Consider the following 26,972-nt stretch of genomic DNA (forward strand, 5'->3'; position numbering starts at 1 on the left):
TGTGTACCAAGAAGTGCGCGTTTGGAGTCGAATATATCGCACCTATAGTTGCCTCTTTTCCGCATTGCCGATTGGTTGGTTGGTTGATCGAGTCGAATCGAATCGGTAAGATCGAGAGAGTAAATAATAAAAGCGATTTTGTGAGACAGTCTTTTCGTCGTATACTATGTAGAGAAAATTAAAAACGTAACTAAAGTCACGTGACAGGAAAGAGTAGAAAAACAACACGTAAAAATAATGTGACTGTAACTTATATTATATATAATATTAAATAATATATATTATATATACATATAATTTATTATATATTTATAATATTATACTTTATATTGTATTATATGTATTATATACATACTACAGAGTAATGTCACTGACCTCGGCCGCGCGGCCTTGGTGAGGGCGGGTCACTGACCGCGGGTGCGCGGCCTTGGTGGGGGCGGGGTCACTGACCGCGGGCGTGCGGCCTTGGTGAGGGCGGGGTCACTGGCCTCGGCCGCGCGGCCTTGGTGGGGGGGGGTCACTGACTGCAGTCGCGCGACCGCGGCGGGGTCAATGACCCCAGTCACGCGACTGCGGTGAAGTCACTGACCTCGGCCGCGCGACCGCGGCAGTGTTACTGACTTCGGTCACGTGATTACGGTATATATATATATATATATACATATATATATATATATATGCGTATGTGTGTGTATTACATACAGATATAGAATATTACATATAATATATATAATATTCTCTTTTTTACCCTTTTCTCTGTCAAGTGACTTTAATCACGTGTTGTTTTTCCACTTCTTTCTCTCACTATTTTTTGAGTTTGATTTTCATGCGTTATTTCTGACATTTCTCATATATGTATTATATATGGTTTATAAGACGTATATACTGTCATCGCGGTGACAGGTTGTGTTCACTGACAACACGTTAAATAAAAATAACAATAGCGTGCGCGTAGCGCGCGCCTGTTTTGTGCTAGTTTTGCTAAAAAAACGTAAAGTAAAATATATTAAATAATTACAACACTCTTAGAAACAAAATAAAACATAGTATAAATCTATAAATTATGATCGTTATAAAAAATTATCACATGTTCATATAATGTAATATGTCGATTATTATGCACCGTAAAGTGATAAAAATTAAATGCCGTAGCGACCCGAGAGCCCACGTCCGTGAAATTCACGATGTGCTTCGATGGTTTTGCAATAAAGAACAAGATGATCATCATACATTATCGATATACCGGATAAAATAGCTTCCGTCTTCCGTTTGGATTATTATGATCCTAATCTCATCACGTTGATGGAAGAAAATGATTTCTTCTAGACAAAATCCGAGAAAGTTGGATTACGGACGATGGAAATAAATTTGTCAAGAAAACTATTTCAAAAAACTCAGATTTCTTTACTTAACTAAATCACATTATCCGTACGTGTTTAATTCTGCTGCATTTATCTTGATTTTAATGTCAGTTAAGATTTCAATTTACTCGGGTTCCACGCGCGCGTTTCTATCTCGACGCCAAAAAAAGCTCCGATGAGAGGTCACATGATTACGAAAGGTATGTAAACAAGGGATCGAACCCAGACGGAAAAAAATACTACGCGCTGGCATTCGGAGCGAATTCCCATGCGATAGTAAGATATTGGTTTTCATCCTGCTCGTTCCGGTGCTCGTAACGTTTGATAAAAATGCGTGTTACGCGTTCCAGACCAGACCCACCTCGGACTGAAAGGGCGCCCAGGGAGCCGTACACGAAGAGATCACGAAAATTTTCCCTCCGCCTCTGGTCTCGCTCCAGGTATTTGCGCATAAGAGGGTGACGACCAGACCTATGCCTATAAATACCTATACGCAATGATATCGTCTCCGCCAGCAGATTTTTCAGATACTACCGCACGAACTGATAAAATTCACGATCCCGGCACTTACGACTCGCCACGTAAAACCCTTTTTCTTCGCTCGCTACAACACGTGCTGCGAGAAAAACGTTTAGAAAAATTTTTTTTTATTTCAAAATTTACGCGTTTCCGCGTACTGTTCAATTTTTATCGATTTATCGGTACGTAACAACAATTGTATTTATTCTGCAACAAACAGCAGTAGAAAACTGAGTTTTCTGCCGCGGATATATAACGGTCGCGCGTATAAGCCCACACCAACGCCGGGATTTAAACTCAAGCGTGGAAAGCTTATACAAAGCTCCAAATTTATTGGATGGAAATCCTCTCGTGCAAGTTCCCTACAGCAAAGTTGCTCGGCAGGATTAACACTTTCCTATCTCCTCCTCAATGCGCCGCTATTCTCACTAAACTCTTCTGTTTCCACAAGCTTCCAGTGTTTCAAATTTATTATAGCTATTTTAATGAGCGTTTGTAGTTTTGTAAAAAGAGACATCTTTTTTTTTACAAAGCTTGCTCGCTTTAACTATTTGCAACTCTCTTCACGTTCTTCTTTTGTTTTGTTTTTAATCAACAAGTCTTTATCACTTTGTTTTCGAGTAATAAAAATGAGCATAATTATTTTTCCTGAGGAATGTGATTTTTTTACGTTTATTTTATTAAAATCGTTATTTGCATTCTGATTTTTTCAGACTTTGACAACCTGTGCGTTACGATCACGGCATGTAAGTAAACAGAAAAATAAACAAGATATATAACAATACTTGACAGATATAATTAATCGTATTTTTTCGAAAGGCTTACACAACCGGCACGTTACTCTGGATTCATCTTCTTCCCTCCCTCTTTCTCTCTCTCGCGCGCTTTCTACTTCAACATACATTCAAACACACAGTCGGCGAAAACTTTCCTGGCGGGATTTGGGAAGCGAGGCGAAAACGCGAGCTTTCCTACCAAGGAAATACGGCTCCGAGGGGGGTTCCCAGGGCAACGCCACCGGCAGCCAGTCGGCATCTCCCGGAGGATATCAGACGAAAGGCGAAAGAGGTATTCCGTACGAGGAATATTCCTTCCAGAATGTTCCAGAAAAGATTTTACGACACGTGGTCAAAAATTATAATTATTTCTAAAAAGTGGGAGAAAATAAAACAGATATGTTATTTTTGTGTGAAGAGATAACCGAGAAAGAAAAGAGCACGGAATTTCGGTAGGAAAGAATAAGTTCAGAAGAGAAAGATCCTAAAAAGGAAAACCTGGAAGGCTTTCTAGAAGGCCCGAAGGGATAACCGGATGGTTGGAGATAATGGGAATTTTTGAAATTGGATTATCAATCTTCGTGCTTCTCGAGCTTAAAATTACTTCTATTCACACACATACACACACACATTCAGTATTAAGATTCGAGATAAGATTTTTTTAAGCTATATAATCATGTTCTTTCTTTAAGAATTAAACGTAGTCAGTGAGCAATTACTGATTATCTTCTTGATTTTTGTTTCTTCTTCTATTAATTATTAAAAGTGTTAAGTATTTCTTTCGTCCTCTCCACATAAAACTATAGTATCACAAAGACCTGATATAATGAGTCTGAATGGCTCGGCTTATAACCTAAGGCAGTTAATTCCCGCGAATAATATCTTCTATTTGCCATAAGCGAGATTGTACATCAGACCACCTACCTGCTCTCTCTTTCTCTCTCTCTCTCTCTCCCTCTCCCGTTTTCCAAAAGAAAAAAGGAACGGCGTGACATTTATGGAGTTAACATTTCTAAAACTCGCCGGTTCTCATACGACGGCACAGGAAGAGAGGGCGGAGGAGGAAGAGAAGAAACGGGCAAGAGAAACGCAGAAGCAAAAAAGATAGAAGCGCCGGAGCGAGTTAGGTGGACGGGGATAATGGCAGTCTTGGAATTGCATTATCAATCTTCGGTCCCCTCAGCCCCTCGGCACCACCTCGCCCTGCGGGCACTACGCTCGACTCCATTCCATTCCATTCCACCCCTTTTCCACCCCTGGACTACCCTGGAAACTCTCGCGGAACCATACCCCTCTTCCACGGCCGGGGGAAAACCCCCGTCAAACACGGCGCTTCCCAAGCTACGTTGCCGCGCAAGCCCTGTCCCCACTTTCTTGGCGCATGACGCTCCATTCCCTTGGATGTATATGCATGGTATCCTCCCTTTCAGACTACCACCTCCCTGGATTCACCTCAGCGAACATTTGTATTGCATTTTATATAACACACATATACATATATATATATATATATATATATATATATATATATATATGCGTTATCCCATTTGGAAAAATGTTATTCTGTGACGAGCAGAAGCCAGAGATTATTTTAATGTTACCATCTGTATGATGTGAGAACATCTGAGAACAATTTAAAAAAAATACAACGCAAAAATAAAACGCTTGTCATATTATTTGTTGGTTTCTTTTCTAAGATGTTCAAAATTTAAAAAAGAGAGAAAATTTGGTTGCAAGTTTGTCATCTTTTTTCAAAGATCGAAGTGAATAATTTCGACGAAGGTCGTAATATTGAAAGAGCCGACGAATTATGAGAGATTGGCTCAAAATTCGCGATATGATCGAAAAGCGATATTATAGATAAGAGATCTTTCTTCGAAGGGTGATGGTAGTCAACTGTATTGGCACCTTCGTGCGTAGATGAAGACGAAATGACGACGGGTGAAAGGACGAATGGCAGGGGACGAAGGAGCGCCTTCCTTATCCGTTCACAAAATGCCGCGGCCGAGCTACGAAGTCGATAGCGTATCGCTTTCCACGGACCCAAAGGTTACCGAATCGTTCTGAGACTATCTTAATGGCAGGATAGATCGTTTGATACTATGGCCGAGTCGTAAAGGCTATTGCTCTGCCCTCTATCCCTTCTTCCCCTTCTTCACTCTGCCCCGCGACCCTTCTCTGCCTTCCGCAGCTGAGAAAGCTGGCTTAGCGCCACCCGGATGCCTCTACCCCCTCGTACCTCTATACGCACCTCGTTCATACCCTCAGAAATGTCGACAGAGAGTACTGATATACTCAGTCCAATCTCATTCAGTGTGGCATAATTAATTACTCCCGAATTAGTCTGCGAATCTGAAAATCAACTAATGTGTTTACGTAGTGTTCAATACGTAAAAATAAAATTATTACTTTATTATTTTGTACATGTATTAGAAATAAGTTTTATTTTCTGTTGTTTGTAAGTTTTAAGATACTAAAATAAAGATATTTATTTAATTGAGAAAGAGAGAGAAAGAGAGAGAGAGAGTTGTAACATAAATATATAGAGATTTAATAAAACATCTTGCACTTGTAGGCTCAATAAAGAGAATTTCTATGGAAACTAATTAATATTCCCTTTCCCTCTACTGTTCTGACATTTATATGTATATTCGGAACAATGCGACCAACATGTAACTTAATTAAGGCAACGACGCAAGCCCAACCGCGGGTTTGTGGCTGCCGTTTCTCTATATCCGGTTCGCGTAATATTATCTAGTCTGTTTTCTCTTGTTCCCTTCGCAACCCATGAAACGCCGCAATGCTAGCTCAGAATTGTATTTGTTACGTGCACGCGTACATTTACGCGTGCCTTTTGTTACATCCGTTTTGGTAAGGGGAAAGTAGCTGTTTAGATTCGTTTCGGTCGAAAGGGGAAAACAGCTTATATTGTCAAATAAACATTACAAGCCAAAACTATTTTTATCGACTTAAGAAAGACACTTCTCCGAGATTTTGTAATCATTTCGTAACATGTTGCAATTCAAATTGCGGTGTTTTTATTCAGAGATTTTACATAGAATATCTAATTGGAATAAATATATATTTTCTTTGAAAAAAATTGCAAGCTTCCTAAAAACGCTAGACAATTTTTTTTGTTTTAATATATTTAAAAAATATTAAAAATTAATTTTATTCTTAAAATAATCTTGTTAAAGCGCTTGCAAATTTTACGAATTAATTATTTGTAAATTTGTCCTTTCTTATATTCGCAACAGTTGCGCGCGTGACTATTTTTGAACGGAATTTGTAGATTATATATTATGCATGCGGAATTTGTTTTATTCTTACGCAATTTTTATTATCCGCAAACATCGTTTAGCATTGAACAATAAACACGCAATAAAAGGCATTAAAATGTCAGAAGAGGTGGTAGACAGCTTATAGAATAGTTCGCATAACTGTCTGATTAAAAGTAACGATTCGCGCGTAAATAAAATTTATGGACAATTTCACCACGCTATTTAGCCGATGTTCACAAGTCGGAAAGAGAAAACGGAGACGTTGAGGAGTATCAACGCGACGACGTTCTCTCTTAACCCGCCCCTGTCATTCAAAAAGGTGTCAACGGCAATAGCTTTTATGAGATACTTATTAATTGTTACTGCGCTTTTACGACGGCATAAAAGCGCGGGCTACGACCATTTGAGTGGGCACAGTGCTGTAAGGGGGAATCCTCCGATGGATTATTACCTCAGACGAGACTACGATGTGTATATAGTTACACATACTCGCGCGCGTGCCAGGTTTCCTCATCAATTCAGGTTAAGAAAGACAGACAACTGGTTAAGAAAAAGATAGCAACACTATAGATTTTTATGAACAAACAAAAAAATTTATAACCTTGTTATTGCTTATAATTATTTTTTTGCTGGCATCTTCGAGTAAATGAGAAAGAATTTTCAGACAGTACATGCTTTTGTTTAAAAACTTATTTCACATTTGTTTTTTTAATAGACAAATATATTTAAAGTTTATAATTTTTATATTTTATTTATTTCATATTTTTATTTATACCATTAAGTATGAAACTTGACAAATGTATGTACATATATATGTATATATATTGTCAAATTTTACTTCTAATGATTAAATACAAGTGTAAGTTCTATAGATTGATCGTACATGTACATATATAGCGTACCACACAGCCAGATAGCATCTGGCCTTACGCTATAGCACGTCGTGCTGCATCCCTCTCAGGGGTCAGCGGACAATCTGTAGAAGTTGTCGCACGTTTTGAATGATGTTAGCTAAACATGTATCTCACACAGATCAAATAATATAATTTATAAGATAAATAAAAAAAAAACGTTTATGACAGTTTTACATAAAAAAACGAAACTTTTTAATGCCGAAAAAACAGAATCAATTAATTTTTGCTAAAACAAAGTCAACAATAAACTTCGATACATTCGTGTATCGACTGTACGTGCCTTTTAAGAGAGGATGTAAAATATCCGGAAATACCAGTTCGTCGTTCGTTAAGATTTACGCAAATGGTAACGGCTTACATTTTCATCGAATTATTTCAGAGCGGAAAACGTTTCCATGAGAAATACACAAAGCTGCGCGCAGTAAAGAAGAAAAGAATGAGCAAACGGAAGTGTGCATAGCGACTTAAATGATGCGAATGTTAGGAGTTGGATTCTTGAGGACCACGCGAGAGAGACCGGGTAACGTTGCCGGGATGGTGGTGTTGGGGGTGTGCGGTGACGCAAGTCTAGGCTCTGAGCTTTGGGTAACGACTGGCGGAAAGACGACGGCAATGCTGCGGGGCGCAAGTAAAAGAGAGTTTTTCTTTTCTCTCCCTTTCCTCTCTCCACAGTCTCACCACCGCGGCTTATCTCCCTACTAAATCCAGCGATTTTAATACGCGTTTCTCGGCAATTTCCGCGCTACACATTCCACCGCCGACTTAGCACCCCTCCGCGGTCCCGGGATCCGAGGATGGGTGTGTGTGTGTGTATGTGTGTGTGTTCGCTTTCTTCCTTCCGCCTCGCTTCCTGCTACGCTTTTCGTCCTTTCCCCTTCTTTTAAACGAACTTTATTTTTACGGTGCTATTTAAAGCAATTTCTGATTTCCCTTAATTCATTACGGCGTCGTTCCCTATAGCCCTTTTAATGCGCGCGGGCATTGCTAGCATTTCTTATCCCCCGCGCGGTACGGCATGTTCGAAATTGCTAGATCGAGATTTTTTACGACCTGATTCTTTAGAATAACAACGCCGGATAATCTCGATGTTATCAGAAATTATATATCTCAATTATTTTCTCTCTCGTTATATTCATAGTTTTATATACCACTGATAAAAAAAAGTATCGCGCGTATTATATTTTCTTCGACAAAAAATTTTCATGTATTCCGTATTTTTACTCGCAAACAACACAAAATTATGATGGATTTAAGAAGTCGATAAATCTATCGTCACGGTTGTCTGCACCAAGGACAGCAGAGAACGGTTCGCGCAAACCTTCTTCCCGCAAATTGAGTCGGATTTGAGTTATTGAATGGCGTTCATCCCTTGGGACGAAATAGCCCTAGGACTCTAACAGAACTTCCTCCGTTCTCCTACATGTATTTCATACACCCTTCTCGCAACACATTTATTGCCATTACAACACAGGCAGGATGGGAAACTTACAAGCAAAGAGAAATAGAACTGACACAACAAACCGAGATTGTGGTTTTCAAAATTACGTGATTTAAATATCACGACGACTGTATAGTAATAACCGATATTGCTTTGAAACTTTCCTCATTGATGCTCAACTCAACACGCGCCAACCAGAGTTCACATAAAATCAAATCTTTTTATATATGTACATCTATAATTTATCTCTAAATTATTCTGATACATAAGTTCCGTTGTTATAATAGCGTAAATCGTACACACGACAATCGTGCTCGTACAATCTACAAGCGGTAGCTCAAGATCAAAAGCGAAAATGAATCTGCCCGTTATAGCCATTAAGACGAAGAAAAAGCGTTAAACAGATACGTTATATGTAACGTGATAAATATGATTTTTATGTGAAACCGGCTGGAAGATTCGAGATTTGATCATCAAGGGTGGTCCCCGTGCTCGTACATCAAATGAGGAGAGTTCTCCGCCAGTCGTTTGGCTCCTCCCTCGAAACCAGAAAGACTCACGAGAAGGTCAGCGATACCCATGGACAGTCGGAGAGGCATTCAAAGTCTCGTGATGTCGTTCGTCACTTGAACCTAAAAGGGGACCGACTCTCCTTTCGTCTCTTTATCCAATCCCGAGCTCTTTTTCTTTCCGATGCATCTTAATCTAGATGTACCCGACCCCTGGCCGTGTGTGTCGTGCTATCTCAACTAACAACTAATCCTATCTTGCTTGCCTTTCCCTCACCATTCTTCTGACACTTCTCCTTACCGTCTGTCTCACCTCTCACGTGCTCACACAGAGGCCGACAGGTTTCTACGACGTGGTCGTTATTTCGCCGTTGCGCGTCTTAGCTTTTTCTCTTTCTTTTATTCCGCCGCTCTATTTATGGATGGCAAACGAGTGTGGGGACAAAGCACGACAACGAGCTGAATAATCTCCATGACTATCGTTGATGTAGTTGCTTGTTCTGCCGCCCTTAACGACTTCGACTGGCTATCAAGGCTATCCACTCATCTAATTAGCTATTTGTCTGTCTGCACAGCCCACGTTCAAATTTTAATTAATGTTCTTTTAAACGCGGAATAGCCAATAACCCTTTCTCTTACTCGTGCATAAATCGTCTTTGTATATTTCCGAAGTTAAAATTTTTCTGTTTCATTATAAATATTACATCGAAGTGTGGTTTTATTTTTCGTATAATTTTATCTTCATAATTTACAATCTTAAAATTTATTTTGCCAATTATAATCCATTCACGGCAAGTTTAATTAGTTTAAAGTTAGAAAAACCGATAATGCAAGTATCGGAGTGAGTCACAGGATTTTATATTATCTATTGTCCCTCTCGGTTGGTACAGCGATAACACTACCGAGATTCGCTCAGATTTACGAATCAAGTATAAACATTGAGGAGATTACGGGAGAGCTCGTTTTAAGTTTTAACGAGATCCCCTCAGCGCGGTGTCGGCGGCATTATCAAATAATTGAGAGATGTAACTCAGCGCTATCTCGCTGTTCCCTGTTCCCTGTTCTTCTCATTCCTTCCAATATCTCCTTTCTCCCTTGTTCGCCAAATAGACTAAGTTACATCGATTCCGCAAAATTATCTATTTGTTAACTATATATCTCGTCGTGTAAAAAGTTACTTTTTTTATCATATTTTAATGAAATATAAGTAATTAAAGATATTTTTGAAAATGATTTTCGGGTTTGAATCGATAATGTTTATAAAAAATTATACTAACGCAGTTCAAGTCCAAAAAAATTTATAGGAATTTTTACACCACATCGCGAAAATAAATTTTTAAAAAACTTATATGTTACAAAGATTCTTAATTAATAATTTTCGCTATTATGAGATTTTTATCCAAAAAAATATTGATTTTATTTTTTATTTTCGGACTACTCATAAATGTCAAAGAAGATAACAAATTTCACTTAGGATAATATCATGAATACTTCAAATCCAGGATAACAAACGTGCCGCATCTTCGCGGTGATTCAGCGAAATATAAACAAGTCTAGCGGGCGGTAATGCGTCTCGTACGTCACGCGGAAAGATTAAACAGTTAATAAGAATAAGAGTCTTCTTCGTCGGACTCTCTCCCTGTATTCCTCGAACGGGGTTCCTTTCGTAGGTCGCGGTATGATAGTGAAGGAAAGAGAGAGAGAGGAAGAGAGAGAATAAATGACAGGAGGGGGAACACTTCCACGGGTGGTTGGAGGGAAATGGCGGCCATCTTTCCCGCGAGCTCTTCTCGAGAACCAATCGCCTCTCTCCTACGGGCATTAAGGCGGCAACTCCGGCTGAAGAATTGCCTTTGCCACGTTAGACACATTTTTCTCGCTTTTCCTTTATTCTCTCCTCTGGCTCCAGAAGTCCTGGGGCTCTTTCTTCTTCTCTCTCTCATATCTCCTTCTCTCTTTCTTTCTCTCTCCCTTTCTCCTTCGCGCTGAAAGGAAGCTGCTCCTACTATCTTTCTTGTCCTGCGCCATCCACGACGCGCCGTTTCGCATCTCTTATTTTCTTTGTTCAGTCAGACCAAACCCCGTTGCACCCCTAAAGTTTTTTCTTATATATAGATATGGGAGGGGTGTAATAGTGTTCATCCCTGAAGTGAGCTCCATCGAGCGGCAGGTGGCTGACCTTAATAACGCGCCAGGAAACGTTCCGCACGATCCTTCGATAAAAAAAAAAAAAAAAAAAAAAAACAGAAGAAGAAGAACGCCGCACAGGTACTATATTTGAAACGTCAACTACGAGATTTACGCACAATACTTTCGTCGCAGTTCATCCACGATACATAGACCAAAAGAAGAAAGGCTTTCGAAAACTCTCTTCTGTGGGAAAGTTCGAACAATCAATGCATTTCTCCGCAGGTCGTAATGTACACGAGTGGTATTTGGGTCAAAAGTGAACGGTGGACTATCTATAAATGCATCCCTTGCCAGTTTATAGGAAGATCGAATTCGTTACACGTAATGACACGTTTCCTTTTGGATACAGGATTTCATTCTTCCCGCGTACTTCAATTTTATTACATATTTTGAGCGGGACTTCGAATTTAATACTCCCGACATCAATAAAAGCTATAAAAAGCAACAATGCACGAAGCGAAATAAATATTATTTCTCATCTAACATTTTTATCTCGAACAATATAAATCACCGATTTCACTGTGTGATATTGATAAAATATATTTGTGTGATATACTTGTACGAATTTGTAGTTTAACGTGATTTCTTCTAATAAGTTAGACATTATTATATTTTTAGTGGAAAAAAGAGTGTTAAGTTTTTTTACGCATAAACATATAAAAATAATGTTGTGAGAGATAAAAATACTGAGTGCGCAAATATAAATAATATAGATCTCACATGGCCAACAGCCGCAGTAATCGTACAGCGCTTTACCGATATAGAGCGGTTTACTTGTTGTGTAGGTTGTTTTGTCGTCACCGTGGGATATTTCCAATTCATGAACGACCCAGCTGAACTCGCAACGAATACTCACTTACTTCGAGTATCTAAAGTCTCTTCGTAGAACGTGAATAAAGCACCACATCGGAAACAATGTTTTATTCATTTGGACAACGACCGATCTCTACGGAATACGCCTCACAATAATAATTGTGTATACGCAATTTATTTATATGTATAATAATTATAAATAGATATAATAATTATATAAATAAATATGCAAAATTTCTCTCATATTTATAGTATTACGTTAATAATAATATTTGATGGTGTCTCAAGTTTTTTTTAATTGAGAAAATATGAAGAACATATTGTTAACAACATATTTGATACAAGAAATAAAGAGAGAGAGAGAAGAGAGAGAGAAAAAATATGTATATGCGTGTGTAAATATAAATAAGTATAACTATTTAAATAATCCACATAATCTAATGTTTTTTAGCGCTTAAAATGTCAAGCGTTGAATTAGTATATGTTACAATTTTCCGCACGAGTCTGTTACGAATAACGACTCACGGATTATTGACAAGTAGGTAAATAAACGCTAAGCCTTTTTATGTCACAGTTAAGGGTAGACAGGAGACGGGGGAACCTCTTTCTTGACTTTATGGCAGGCAACTCGCTCGTGCTGTACCGGCAGCACTCCGGCGAAGTCGTCAAAGACTTTTACGAGCGGGCAAACGGGATTTAAAGTGACGATGATGCAACCTCAAGGTGCTCACTTTATCCTTCACGGCCTCATAAATGTAACTGATGACATTGCCAGATACGTTTGACTTCGCATCTCGTCTCTTCAGTTCCGCCACCCGCAGGGAACTTGGATTTATCGATAGACCGTTCCCTGAACGTTCCTTGTTGACATTAGTAGTCATAAAAGTTCAAGAACCCATTTACATATAAACTAATTTTCCAATATATAATTTTGCTGCCTCCATAGAATTATAACAATGTCTTATTTCTCTCATTTGACAGTACGATCGTTAAACTACTCACGCAAAATAATATTTTAGTATATGTTAGATTTAAACTTTCGTTATACTACGCTGTTAATAAAAACAAAAAAAATGTTATAATATACATATTGCATACAATATGAGCTAACAATAAGTTAAAATAAAAATTTGTAATGATTTACCTACGTTTACTTTCCTTAAATGTTGATTATTGATACTTTGGAGAATAAAAGATAACTTATTTAACAATCTTAAAAATAAACAATACGATTGAAGATATATTACGTGATGAAGTAAAATATGTAAAAAAAACGTGCTACATAAATTCTAATTTATGTAGGCATGTAGTGGCGCCATCTCACAACAGAAGTCTTAAACATTTGAACCTCTGTAGGAAAAGTAAGCGACTGCAAGTAAGTAGACATAATGAAAACAGATATCGATATTTACTATGTATGATATACTTTGTATCACACAATTTTATATGTAATAATACTATACTGTTAAATTAGTAATTACGTTGAATAATTGAATAATTTTATATTTTATCTATTTATATAAAATTATATATAATTATTTTATGTATAATATGATTTTATATATATATATATATAAACTTAAAACTTTTATTCAATTATTTTAATTTAAAAAATTCATAGCACACGTTTTAATATACTTGGATTTTTTTTATAAAGTAAAATAATATTAAATATGACAACTGTAATAAATTATAAACATAAAACCTATAAAATCAACAATAACAAAAAATAAAAATAGAATATAAATTGCAAGCAGTTTCAATTTTGGGTTTGTTACTGGCTCCATCTATGATCGCTCAGGTTAAGTTTGAAACGAAGTTGTACAGTCACAGAGATTTTCAGAGACGGAAAGCATTTCATTGATGTGACGACAGATGGCCCGGGTTTCTGCCGGGCTTCTTCCTATGCGACCATATTTCAAGCGGAACAAATTTCTTTCCCTGGTGATTTACGACTAAATTAAAACTGACAATTATTGTTATTGTAGCATCATATAAGGAGGTAACAGATAATAAATCCGACCATAAAACTTTGAACTAGTGTGGCTACGTTTTGTAAGGCTGGTTTAGTGCTGAGTCGCGTGCAAGAACGCTCGTTAAAATAGCCGTAAACCACAACCGTTCGCGTTGTAACTTGTATTACAGACACCAATAGTCCTATGTTTGGCTTTACCACATATAAACCTGTTTTTTCACACTATTGCTGTTTTTAATTTATAATTTTCACATTTTTCTTCTATTTACATATTTTTACATATGTCACGTATTATACTTACAATATTCACCATATTGATCTGTAGTCCGCGCGCGCGCGCGTATATATATTTAAAGTAAAACTTTGTGTGTGTGTTCTATATTTTAAAAAAATTAATGATCTTTTTCTCTTTCACATAATAATGTATCATTTGTTGATGTAGAAGAGATTAAATGTACTTTGTGATAGTAAAAGTATGTTAGTTATTCTACTGGTGATAAGTAGTATATTAAACATCTGCAGGCATTACAGGAATTATTCTTTATAAGTGATATCGGTAGTTTAAAATTTGATCGTAAGAGCTACATTATATCTATGTAACATATGATAAATATAAACACATATATCTATTATATTATATACTTAAATTAAAATTATGTCAAAGTAGAAAAAAATATAACTTTTTTAATATATAAATATATAAGTAATATAATTAAAGACAATTATATATACAAAACTAAAATCTTTTTTAACTTTAACGTTATTTATTGCTTTATTATCGAATTATTCGAAATGTGTTTAAGAGAAATTCAACAAATTGTTGATTACTTTATAATTATAAGAGAAATAGTAAAATGTAATTATCACAAAATATATAAAATATGTATAATAATTGACTTTCAGTGCCGTTGTAGGCAATTTAATGAAAAAGAAATGAATACAATAAGTTACATACACATATATGTATAATGCATATGTATATATGGTAAGTATATATTTTAAAATCTCAGCTCTTCTGCTTTGTAATAACAAATTTTGATCAATAAAATATGTCTATTTTATACATAAAAGTTGTTTTATATTAATGGTATAATTCTAAAGAACACTGTCATCAATAAACATTATAAAAGAGGCAATGCCGCACATTGTTTCTATCTCATTCGCGTCTCTTCGATTAAGCAAATATAGATTTACTGCAGGAAACAAGTTCATGTCCGATGTAAGCATTACTAATATGAAATGATCACTAATAGCACTTTCTAATAATCAATTCTGATTTATGTAGATATTGCGAATCCTTTGTTATGACTTCACGGCCGGAGACAAAAAATCCATATTTAAAGCATCATCTGATTCGCGTTGTGCCACGATTCTGGCCAATCATGAGCGTATAATGGCTACCACGGAGCCACGTAACTTTACTTGACTAACACTAGATGTCGGTGGCGTGGCTGATCGTAAATCGTAGTGAGATTCCCGCCCATTGCATACCGGTAGGCGGTGCCATGGCATTTCGTGACGTCATTGTGAGTCTCCCCACCAGAACTCTACGGGCAAGCCTTCCCCACTCCCTCTATCGCGTTCTGCCGCGCTGATTCCCCTTTTTTCCTCTGCCACACTCCCGAGCGTCGTGAAGAACTCTCGGGTGGGCCACCATCCCCGGTCATCTTCATAAATGCGAGATGGCCGTTTGAAATGGTATTGAGGCTAATTTGAGCTGTGCTTATGTGATACAGTGTTTGTTTATTGCTTACTAAAGCGACCCGGATTAAATATAAAACAGTTGACAGAGTAGACATCGTGCTAGACGGAGTGGCGCTCGCCGAGCGAACGGCGACGACGTGTCCGACGGACACGTTTGCTCCGGGAGGCATATGCAATCTTAAGATTCTTTCCTTTGAAATGTCTTTTCCTCGCCTCTAGTCTTTTTCTGTCTTCTAAGGACATTGGTTGCTTACTATAATCACTTACGTCCGTGGCGTTAACTCCGTACTTCCAAAGGAAAGCGAGCACTCTAAGCGAGTGACAACTTCTACGTCAATTGCTTTTACGAAATATTGAACATACCACCAATCGGCTAATAATCCTTGATCTAGTTCAATCTCACTATTGTATTTTTCGTCAACTCGGAAAGACGTCTTCGCGTAATGCCACAGCGCGAAGGAAAAATTTTGTTTTTGTCTTCAAAATATTATAGCACATCTTCGCGGCCCTAATCTAAAAATATGTTTCATCTCGGCACGTTTTCGCGTTTACTTCCAACAATGGAAGATCGGGTACATTGACGTTTCAACCCTCATACTTTACGATACATTGTGCATTTATACATATATTCGTAGCGCGATATTCCTGGCAAATTGTGTTTATAGGAATAGTGAAATATATTTGTCCCAAAGGAAATATAGACCTTTAGTCTGCGTCAAGGGAAGTAGGAGAGGGTTGGATTGTGTCTGTGTAGAGACGCTATGTCACTAAAAAGATCAATACACCATCGCTGGTCGGCGTTCACCAGAGAATCTAGATGGTGCGAGAGTACGTACGTATCTATTTGCACGCCAAATATATACCTCCATATCTAATCTCACTATTTTTCTGTTTTTTTGTTTTTATTAAATATAGTAAATAATGTTATTTTCGACATTGTTTTTTACGCGTTTCTTAGCATATAAGAAAGACATAACAATAAGCAATTTTAATATTTTATAAGAACCCCCGTCTATATTTGATGTTTATGATACTCTATTTCAGGATTTACTTGATATAAATAAAGAGCATTGGATGATATTTTTTTGGCTTATGTTGTTTGTTTCTATCTTTGTGTATTTGATGTTTATAAATCACATAAGTTAATATTATTTATTCGCGAATAATGCAATTGTGTGTCGTATATCACGATATACTTCAGTACTTTATATAAATTACAACGGAAAACAGGTTATTTAATAATCTAAACATTAAAAAATTAAATAGACAATTTTGAGAAAAGCTAAAAATCTAAATAAAAACGCTTTTACATGCTTATCTACTTTGACGTTATCTACATGCGCATACAGTAATGCTTACGTCAATTTATAAAAAAAAAAAAAAACACTAAATCACAGCGCGAAAATTGTATCTCTATTATTTTAACTATAACATATCAGTTTTTTATTATGACAGAAAATTATACACACACAACAATAAAAATTATCGAAATTACTGAAACATTATTAACAACAATGTTTGGAATATCCTTATTGATATGCTATTAATTGTTAACAAAATGAGGCAATGTTATTTCAAGAATAATAAATGACGCGATTGAAATCAACGCGAGATAATAATTTGTCTCTAACGCAAATGTATATTGCATTACAAGATAAATAATAAGAGTAATAAAATTAACTTTAATTTATTACATATCTATTTAATTGAGAACGTAAAAATTGTAATCAACAAATGAAATTAAAATTTAAGATGAAATGTGTAAGCAATGCACTATGTGTGTGTGTATGTATATATTACGGTGAATGTACAACTTTAATCATTTTTATGATCAGTAACTCAGGGAAACAACAGAATAATTTTGAGTAGGTGTAAGAACGTGTTTGCAGGTTTAAATCCGCGTGCGTGCATACACGATATTAACGTTAACATAGTCACTCGTGCGTGCTAGTATGACGTCGGTGTGTAACTGTTTTACACATGTAACACCATACAATGGCCATAAATGGTATCAACAAGTGGATGCTTAAGTGCCATTATGAAACGTTGATTATAGACATAAACTACATTATTATGTATTCGTGAGTGTATCAAGATACCGTGCGTTTCTTCCTACGATTATCATTACTCTTTATTCCGCATGTGATCGAACAAGCGCTCGTACGGAAGTTAAATTCGCTACTTTCACGAATTCATTTCTTATATCAACAAGATGATCATTACCGAGCGATTAATTCACGGAATTTTCATTATCGTATTGATCACTTTGACATGTCAAATATACGAGAGCACGTTCCATATATGTTCTACGGGTGAGGCAAAACACATGTACAAACAATTGTGTGGCCTCAAATCGATCGATTAATATGGGCAATAAATGTTTATGAAACGTGAATCGTTCGATTTGATTTATGTAGCACGAACGTTTTATTCTTTTTATATAGCTGTTATGTCGATGTGATATAAAGACGTCTTTAATATTCGAGAAGTAAATAAAATTCCGACAGTACATTATACTTGATAGTCTGTGTCATTTTAATTTGTATATTTGTGTCCCGATACATAGACAAAAAAAAAATAAAAAGACTAATTCCGCTGATATCCACTTATTCTTCTATCTGCGTTTGCTTTCGTAATATAATCCGCGATTACTTTTTCCTAATTAAACATTCTCACGCACTGTCGAGCTAAATACTTACTACGAATCTCAGTGTGTATGTGTGTAAAATATGTATAGATAAATGTAAAATATGTATAGATAAAGTTAGTAATAATGTTGTATAAATACTTCGGTAAATAACTTTCAATATTTGATAAACGCTGTTACCGAATTAAATTCTGTCAAGTTGTAGTTGAGATTTTATACTCCTGAGTCACGCACACACACACATACATAGTTCCGGATTATTTTTGGCTTTAGTATAAATCACACAATTCGCGAAATAAATACAGAGGATTTTATCGCAAATATTTAAATATACGTGTGATATTTAAATATACGTATTATAATATCGATATTCTCGCGACTCTAGTGCGTTCGTTTCTTCATTTCTTCGAAACGGCCAGTACAGAATTAGTCATTTGGTTTTGCTACGGTAAAATATTTGTTGTAAAAACCCTAGTACGATTTATTCGCGGATAAGAACGTAAGGAGCGTTTATTCCTCAAACGTGTCCCCTCTGCACGCCAGCAATTTACTTCGCCGAGCTGACCAATTATGTGAAAAACGGCGAAGAATTTGCGAGTGCAGCACATGCAACGCACGCACATACGCGCGGTGTCGCACATATACACACGGTAAGGTACTCGTTAAAGACAATCTGAGCTTTCCATCTCTCGCTATTGCCCAAGAAACGGACAGAAAATTGCACGAAAAAAAACATCGAAGTAATGAGCATGTGTCGGCCGAATTGTCGACTACGATAATGGCGAGCTTATACGATCGATATTTTCAGAGTTGTCCAACATCTCTTCACGCAATAAAGTGCGAAGTGTCGTGAAAGTTATCTGTATATCTCCAGTTACCTTACTATTTCACTCGGTATGCTGATCGCACTATAAGATACGAACTTTAATAACTTAAACGTCTTTTGTACTTTCTACGATATATGAAAACATAAATTGCACAAACACAGTTAAATTCTAGTTTATCTAACGTCATTAATTATCATGTAGTGTGTATCTACTCACAAGTGGTGATTTGAATTTGAATCATGGCGGAATAAAACGCACATCTCTAAATTGATTTGGCACAAGCAATACACGCTTCCTTTTATACCAATGATTGCTGCATAAAATACATAATATTTGTACTCACCGATAAGATATCGTCAATTATACTGAAGAATTGCTGTCAATTGTGCTTATAAACTTAACTGAATTTAACAGTAACTTTCTTGCCACATGTAATCTACAGAAATATTCACACACGTACTTGAGATAAATTTAAACGTATAAAAATACCAACATTAATAATATTAATACGATGAGCATTTATTATTAACGCGAATTTACAACGAAACACTGTATTGCACAAAGTACATCGACCGATCAAGGAAAAGTTTCGTAGGCGAGGTACCAACGTAGAACTGCGACTGACCGGAGAAAGTTTGCGCTTTAATATATCCCTACTAACCTAGGAAAGGGCTTTTGCTATTGGTCACATACCCTCACACAACTTCTCCTGTTTCCAGAAAAAAAATTGCTTGGCACGAACGAAAGGCTTCCTTTTCAACCCTGTTTCTCAAAAAAAAAGCGAAATCTTTACGACCATTCTAGCGACGGTCTCAGGAAGGATGTCGTTGAGTATCTCGCTCTACAGTTCTGAGTGTTCAATTGTGTTCTATTTCAATAGGTTTACTATTTCGAACCTAACGGTGTTTTCTAATTGTAAAATAATGATTTATGATATCCGAATTGCTTAATGATAAAATCACAATTATGCTTTAGTGCGTAATTCAACTTTAGTTTATTGGCAAATTTAATTGTTTTATTTTTTATCGAATTTCTTTAGTTGAGTGAACGAGTGTTCACAAGTAATTTCTTGATTCAATGCTACGGAGTTCCTAACACTAGCGATCTACACTGTTGAGCATGGGAGGAGCGAAACCTCATAAAGAGCAAAGAGATATGATCTCAATTAGCTCGGGCCAAAAGTACGAGTACGGAATGAAACAGCCGATAAGAACCTGACGACGTGTTCCATTTACGGTATGCAACGTTCCAGGTGAGGTATGTTGCTTCTGCCGTTTAAATAACTCTTTTTTTTTTTAGACATCTTTAGTACTTTTTTACAGTTTTGATATCTCTAGCAAAATTGATTTATACGATCACAAAATGTAAGTAATCTTCAGCGCGCTGTTATTTCTCATAAACTTGTGACAGCGCGCGGTTGTATAATACGCAAAAACACGCGTGTAAAATTTATAATAAATATAAGAAATACGTAAAAAGTACATTAGAACGAGTGATACTTCAAAATATTTTAACAATAATTTTTTTAAACAAACGTGTATAATAATGTAACGTTAATGTAAGCTTTTATATCTGTTAAAGCACACCAGCGTTTAATAGATATTTTTGTTAAGAATTCTGTGGCGGTAAGACCGGAAACCGTTGGAATCTAGAACGATAAAGAAATAATTCGCGGAAAGCACTATACTACTTGCACGTAACAGAGAAGAGGCTGATCTGACCCTTGCAAATGGCACACGCCGACGTCTCTCTGCGAGACTCGGAAAGTATAGTGGTTGTAATGTTACAAGCACGGGGAGATAAGAGACCGTGAGACTGCGGGTTCGAGACTGGAACAATAAAGTTAGCGGCATATAACGACCGAGATGTGAAGATCAGGGTAACATATCTTTTGTTGTTTTCGTCATCCGCGACATTTTAGCATAACTGGCTGATTTGTTGTCAACTGTATCTTCAATTGTTTATTATCACAAAATAATTTTTAACACAAATTTGATATTGTATATATTTAAGAAAACTACAAACTCGCTTTGAAAGAAAAATTAATGAAACAAAGTGAATTAATTTAATTGTAAAAAAACTCGAATTCGTCGAGAATCTTTACGCGTGATGATTTTTCTGAAGAACTCTGTTTTCTCTCTTGGTCTTTGTGCGCATCGCACACAGACTCGCGAAGCACGCCGTTAACAGGGATGCCTCTGGGATACTTAGTTGTGATCTACAGAGAACAACGGCGTCGTTGTGCTCTCAGACGGGAAGGGGTCACCCGTTTCCGTCGCTCTCATCCATTTATACGTTTCGGTTAAAGTTCCCGAGGGACGCCGTTCTTCTTTACCAAGTAACTTTCTCGCGTAGGCAGCGCAAGTCCTTCGTATCTTCGCACGGGTCCTTGCCACTTTCCTACCTCGGCGGTACCGGGGGCCAACGAAACCAATAAGTAAGGGTAGAAAAACGGCCGAATGGAGAGAACGGTGGTGCGCCGGAGAGAAGACACACATTCGAAGCGACGTGGATATATGTGCGCGACGTGCGGATATACATGGCCGTCCGTATATATCGCCGCAGCCAACGTCGTTGGTAACCTTAACCCCGCGAATTAATATTCCATACGCGCCCGCTTGTACGAGGCATCGCGGATTGCCAATGGCGCGCCGTGCCACGGGAACGTCCTGGACCCTCCGGAAACAACCGGGCAAGGACAAAGAAGACCGGGACAAGTTTCGCCGCGGGATCTATTTCATTCGTCAATCAGACAATACCGGATTTCTAGCTCTCCGCCTACCATGGAGAATAAGATTCTGTAAAGCGGATCAGAATAATTCCGTGTAACGTCAAGGGAAAACGTACTTATACATGTGTACGGGGATCTCGCAAATAACTGGTTATATTAACGGAAATGCCAGCTTCTTTAAATTTGTATGCGCGGGTAGAAAACACTGGTGAAAAAAAAAAAAAATACTTGTACAGAATAATAAAACGTTGTGACTTTTGATGTTAGATTATATTTCAATATTCATAAAAAAATTTTGTGAACGATCGAACAGACATACTGTATTTGTATCATTCTGTTTTCAAACGGGTGATACAAAAGCAAAATGATGCGTTACACCAAATATAAACGGATTGCAAGAGAAATATGCGATCGGCAAATGTAGAAAGGAGAGCCAAGGGGACCGTGACGCATAAACCGATACGGTTATTTCCGAATATCCGCAGCCATACGCGACCACTCGATGCCTCCATTTCAATGTTCCGCCCTTGCAAGCGTAAAAGTGGCGAAAATTCGACGAGAGACGTGTAGGGGTGGAAAATCCAGAAGAAGATAGGAACAAAAGCTCGCCGGCGGAAAATAACACCTTCGTGCTCTAAAAACTGCCTATTGTATCCACGCAAATTAAGTAAGAAGTTGACTTACATTATTACGCCATTATTTCTTTTTGTTACGTTGAGTGCGTTAACACGCGCGCACTCGCTGTGTCTCTATATCGACGAATACTTATAATTGCATATTGAAAAAACTGTGCAAGAACTAAATGCTACGTTTTGCGCAAAGAAATTTCTATGCTTTCACATATGAAACTGTTTGCGATAGAAAAAAAAAACTGTTTATTGTAGAAGTAAGTAAAATTCATAATAATTAACAGACAAAAAATATAGCTTTGAAAAATTCTTAAAAGAAACTAAAAATTAATATGAACAATAATTAAAATAAAATAATATAAATGCAAAGATAAATTTATATATATATATATATAATGTCCAAATTTAATAGAATCTGTCGATTTGATTTTAAATTTCGAAAATGTTTTTTTTTTTTTGTGGTAACGTTTCTTCTCAAAATGTGTGTTTTGTCTTAAACAAACAAATTGCTGCAATTACAAAAAGGAAAGAGTGACAAAGAATGGTGAGGGTTTCATTGCTAGAATAAAAAAGGCGTCTGTAATTTACTATATGTTTTTATTTCGTTTGTATATCATAGATATAGCTTATGAATATAATTCTACATCAAGTTTTGAAAATGGATACATTTACATTCATTGTCAATGAATTACCTCGCTCGCCATTATCATCGTTATCATCATCGTCGTCACTCTTGCCACCTGTTCTCTCTCATCATACGATATAATACTAATCATTAATAGTCAGTAGACATGAGACTTCATTTTATTCAGTTATTCTTATTACTTAACGTGGTAGGTAGGTATTGAAGGACAGCTACGCTCCCTTATTGTTATACTATTACGTTAATTGGGTATCATCGATACTTTAAGACCCGCGGATTCATTCGTCTTAATTAAATTTTCTCTTGCGGCTCTTTTGTTCACTGGGGCGACGTTTACGTGGTGTTTAATATTTACATCGAGAGTTGGTTGAAATAATGTACGGCTCTCTCTCTCTCTCTCTCTTTCTCTCTCGCTCTGTCTTTCCATCCATATAGACACAAAAGTAAATATGAGATTAAGATTAAGAGACTAAAGTTCTGCAGTTCAATTATTTTTTGTTTTAGCGTATATGTGCGAGGATTTAAAAGCAAGAAATTATAAATTAAAAATTGAGAAAAACTATAAATTTTCTTATCTAAAATTTAGCAATACTATTACGTAACATCACGACAGAATAAGAAACTGCATCGAACAGACTTTAAGCTTGAGCAAAGAAATTATTGCAGAATCTTGAAGGTAAGATTAGGATTTTACAATCCGTATGTCATCATACATCGATACTGATAAGAATGTGCACAGGCCCGGTCTTGTTTTGCTTACGTTGCGTTATATACAAAGTACAACGTTAATTTAATTTTTAAACAATAAATAACATTTTACTCAAACAGTCGCAGAACAAGTAATCGTTAGAAAACATAACTCTTGGAACTATTAATACAACTTCGGAGATACTTTTAAAATATTCGGTGGCACAAAGAGTGATGAAATGTCGTTATGAGTTACGTTTCTCATAAAAACTTTTACATACGCACGGTTTCCGACGAAAACTTGTGAGAATCCTTTGCCGTCAAAACAGAACAATGAAGAGCATTTTGCATCGGATTCTTCAAAGTTTTTTTAGATTACAACGAGCGCGCGACAAATACAAAGAAAACTTGTTACGTGTCAGATAAAAGACGCCTAAGTGCGTTGTCAGAGAAATCGTAAAAAAATTTGAAACGTACGCGCAAAATAGGACAGCTGCCAACAAAAATAACACTTACAATGTACACAAAACTGATTAGCTTATCACTTTGCGGAATCAGTTGCGAGCGATGTCATGGCAAACAATAACCGAAAATAACAACAAAGATAAAGCCAACACATTTTATTTTGCAAAACCAAACAGAAACATTTCAATATGTTCAACACTGTTTGAAAATTATTTAGATATACCAATTCGTTTAACATTTAATTTTTGTATAAAACTCAAAAATGCTCACAGACGATTCCAATAATCAGTGCCCGAACTTGTGCGTGTTTCGCGATAATCGGACACACACACACACACACACATATATAATTCACTTAGTGAACAGATCGTGTTGTGTGGACAAATGCAGTAAGTATAATACAACCACTTGTGCGAAAGACAACGAGATTGTTCCGTACCGAAATCAAATTTTCCGTGTCAATTTTTTTTTTTTTTTTTTTTTTTGCCAAATAAGAAGACTAGAATCAGTTTCCTTTTTTTGGCAAAACCGCGCGAAATGTTCATCAACAGAAAGAAGTCATTCCGTGCTTTTGATACCAAACAATCGTGGTACGCAACAGCATCGTCGTCTTCAAGTACAGAGAATATTTATCATTACGTAAAAAAGCTATATAATTAATATATCTATATAAAAAATACGCGCCGAAACAATAGAGACAAATATAAGCAAATATATTCACACTATACTATTATAAAAAAAAATTCGTCAGTACTTCTCTTTTCACATTAACAAAAAAACAAATATACGAAAAGTACGTAAAATAAACAGTTCATAAATAAACAATGACATCTACAGATAAAGAAAATATAACAAACAATTTTTTGTCACCTATACGTTTCGCCAGACGGATTCGGCTACTCTCTCATAAATATCATCAGTTTTTTTCTTCTTGTAAATCTATACGAGTTTCTTTTCAATATACCGCGAGAATAAGTATAATTGTAATTTTGCCAATAAATCCGCACTTCCTTACAAATAATACGACGCGATTTACGCTGAATATCTCACACACATACACACATTTTCTTTCCCTTTCTCTCTCTCTCTCTCTCTCGCATTCTTGCATGTACACACGATCCTCTTTATCTTCAAGCTAAATCTCTCTCTACTCGTACGCGCACATTAAATGTTACTACATTGTTTAACCAATGTTTGAGCCACACACTCTAGTGTTCGTCTTATTTTCTTAATTCGGATAAGAGAAGTCCTCGCGCGGGGAGTAAGGGACAAAGATTGGAAAGTGGGAATTTGCGCTTTAATATAAATACTTTTTGCTTTAACGTCGAAAAACCGGCCACGCGAATTCAAGAAAGACATGTACGCGAGTTTGGCAAGTCGGGCAATATTGTACTACTAACATATTGTGTGCTTTCTTCTTTTTTTCTTGTTTTGTTATAACCTTTCAGTTAACTATATATACCTAATCGGGGGTACTATCAATTCGACATGGTACATCTACTATAATGATAAGAATAGAGCGAGTAAATGACAGAGGTAGAAGCGGGGAGAAGAAACGGCAGATCGAAGGAAAAGGGCAGGGAGGAAGAAGGAGAATGAAGGAAAAGCTTTATGAACGTTTATATGATATGATATTTACGCGTTTCAGTTATTTGGAGTAATATTCTATATAATCATATAGAGTTACTGCAGCTAGCTTAAGAGATAAGCTGAAAGAAAGCTTCATATGTGGACGGCGCCCGCACAATTTTTACTCTAGAGTTTTTTTGCCTTATGTCGCTATACACATTCTCCCGTGCGAAAGATTCGAGAACGGATCGTTTCATTGATCAGAGAGTCGTAGATTTACTTCGCGCAATTATAAAAACTAATTGCGAATTATAAATCTGTGACAATGTGCTACTTTCAGTGTGTTTCTTATCGACAAGTGCCAATTTGTTTTGCTAAAAAGCCAATTGGATTTTATAATATTACTCGTATACTATTTGTGAAAGCTAGTTGTTACGTCTTCAACGATTTCTCGATCAACACTTGTGATCTATAATCATGAAATGAGTAGTACAAAATTTTTTGCCTAAAATGAGAATAACATTGAAGGTTTTTGAACACTCGTTGCAGCCATATTTAATTAACTATATGACGATTTTATAATTTATAAAATTTAGTCTGTTTCAATGGAAATTACGTAATAACAATTCGTATAATTTCTAACGTCATATGGCTGCTCAGGAGAGCAGTTTAACATTAAAAGATCACTTATAACACTTCAGACTTTTTTTGAGAAAATTTTATATTCACGTAAAACAAAAAGAACACATACTGATCATTGTCGATCCATTTCTCAAGTCTAACACCGGTCGATGCATGACATATGCGCGCAAAAAATCGGCAATGACTTCACACATCAATGCCACATCCGTTTTATCTCATGTCATGTACACCATCTCGCTAATTAAGACTTAATGTATCGTAAGTAGAAACTAACACGGCCGCCATATAAATCTCACCGCCCTTGTACTGTACAAACCTCTCTTCTCTCGGGCTAAGTTTATAATAATAATTAATTATTATTACGCACATTACGTATATCTCTAATTTGTCGGACGTATCGGCGCCGCCATCGTCGCAGTACTTGCTGCTGCCGCGTGTCACTTAATAATTAACTGTCTCTATAATTATAACATCAAAACATAACTAAGCAATAATAATAATGACAATAACTCATATAATTACTATTATTACCACATAAAGATAATAATATTGTATATAAAGACGTGCTATTATGCACGACCGTTCTGTAGATTCGGAAAACTATACAGAATGGACCTGACGCGCAAATCTTTAAAACAAAGTAATAATAATG

The 26,972-nt window shown here is 36.4% G+C and overlaps 1 protein-coding gene across 1 annotated transcript in view; it reads left to right on the top strand.

The window, feature by feature from the left end:
* LOC109852862 overlaps positions 1 to 4,610 on the top strand; it is a 41,729-nt gene extending 37,119 nt beyond the window's left edge. The window contains exons 2-4 of the mRNA XM_020424418.1: positions 2,594 to 2,626; positions 2,700 to 2,948; positions 4,577 to 4,610. Of these exons, the coding sequence (XP_020280007.1) occupies positions 2,594 to 2,626; positions 2,700 to 2,948; positions 4,577 to 4,591 (297 nt within the window). The 3' untranslated portion in view covers positions 4,592 to 4,610. The remainder of the gene's footprint in view (positions 1 to 2,593; positions 2,627 to 2,699; positions 2,949 to 4,576) is intronic.
* The last annotated feature ends 22,362 nt before the right edge of the window (positions 4,611 to 26,972 follow it).

This window comes from Pseudomyrmex gracilis, unplaced genomic scaffold, assembly GCF_002006095.1.
Source record: "Pseudomyrmex gracilis isolate BER0280 unplaced genomic scaffold, ASM200609v1 scaffold_38, whole genome shotgun sequence".
Taxonomy (NCBI): domain Eukaryota; kingdom Metazoa; phylum Arthropoda; class Insecta; order Hymenoptera; family Formicidae; genus Pseudomyrmex; species Pseudomyrmex gracilis.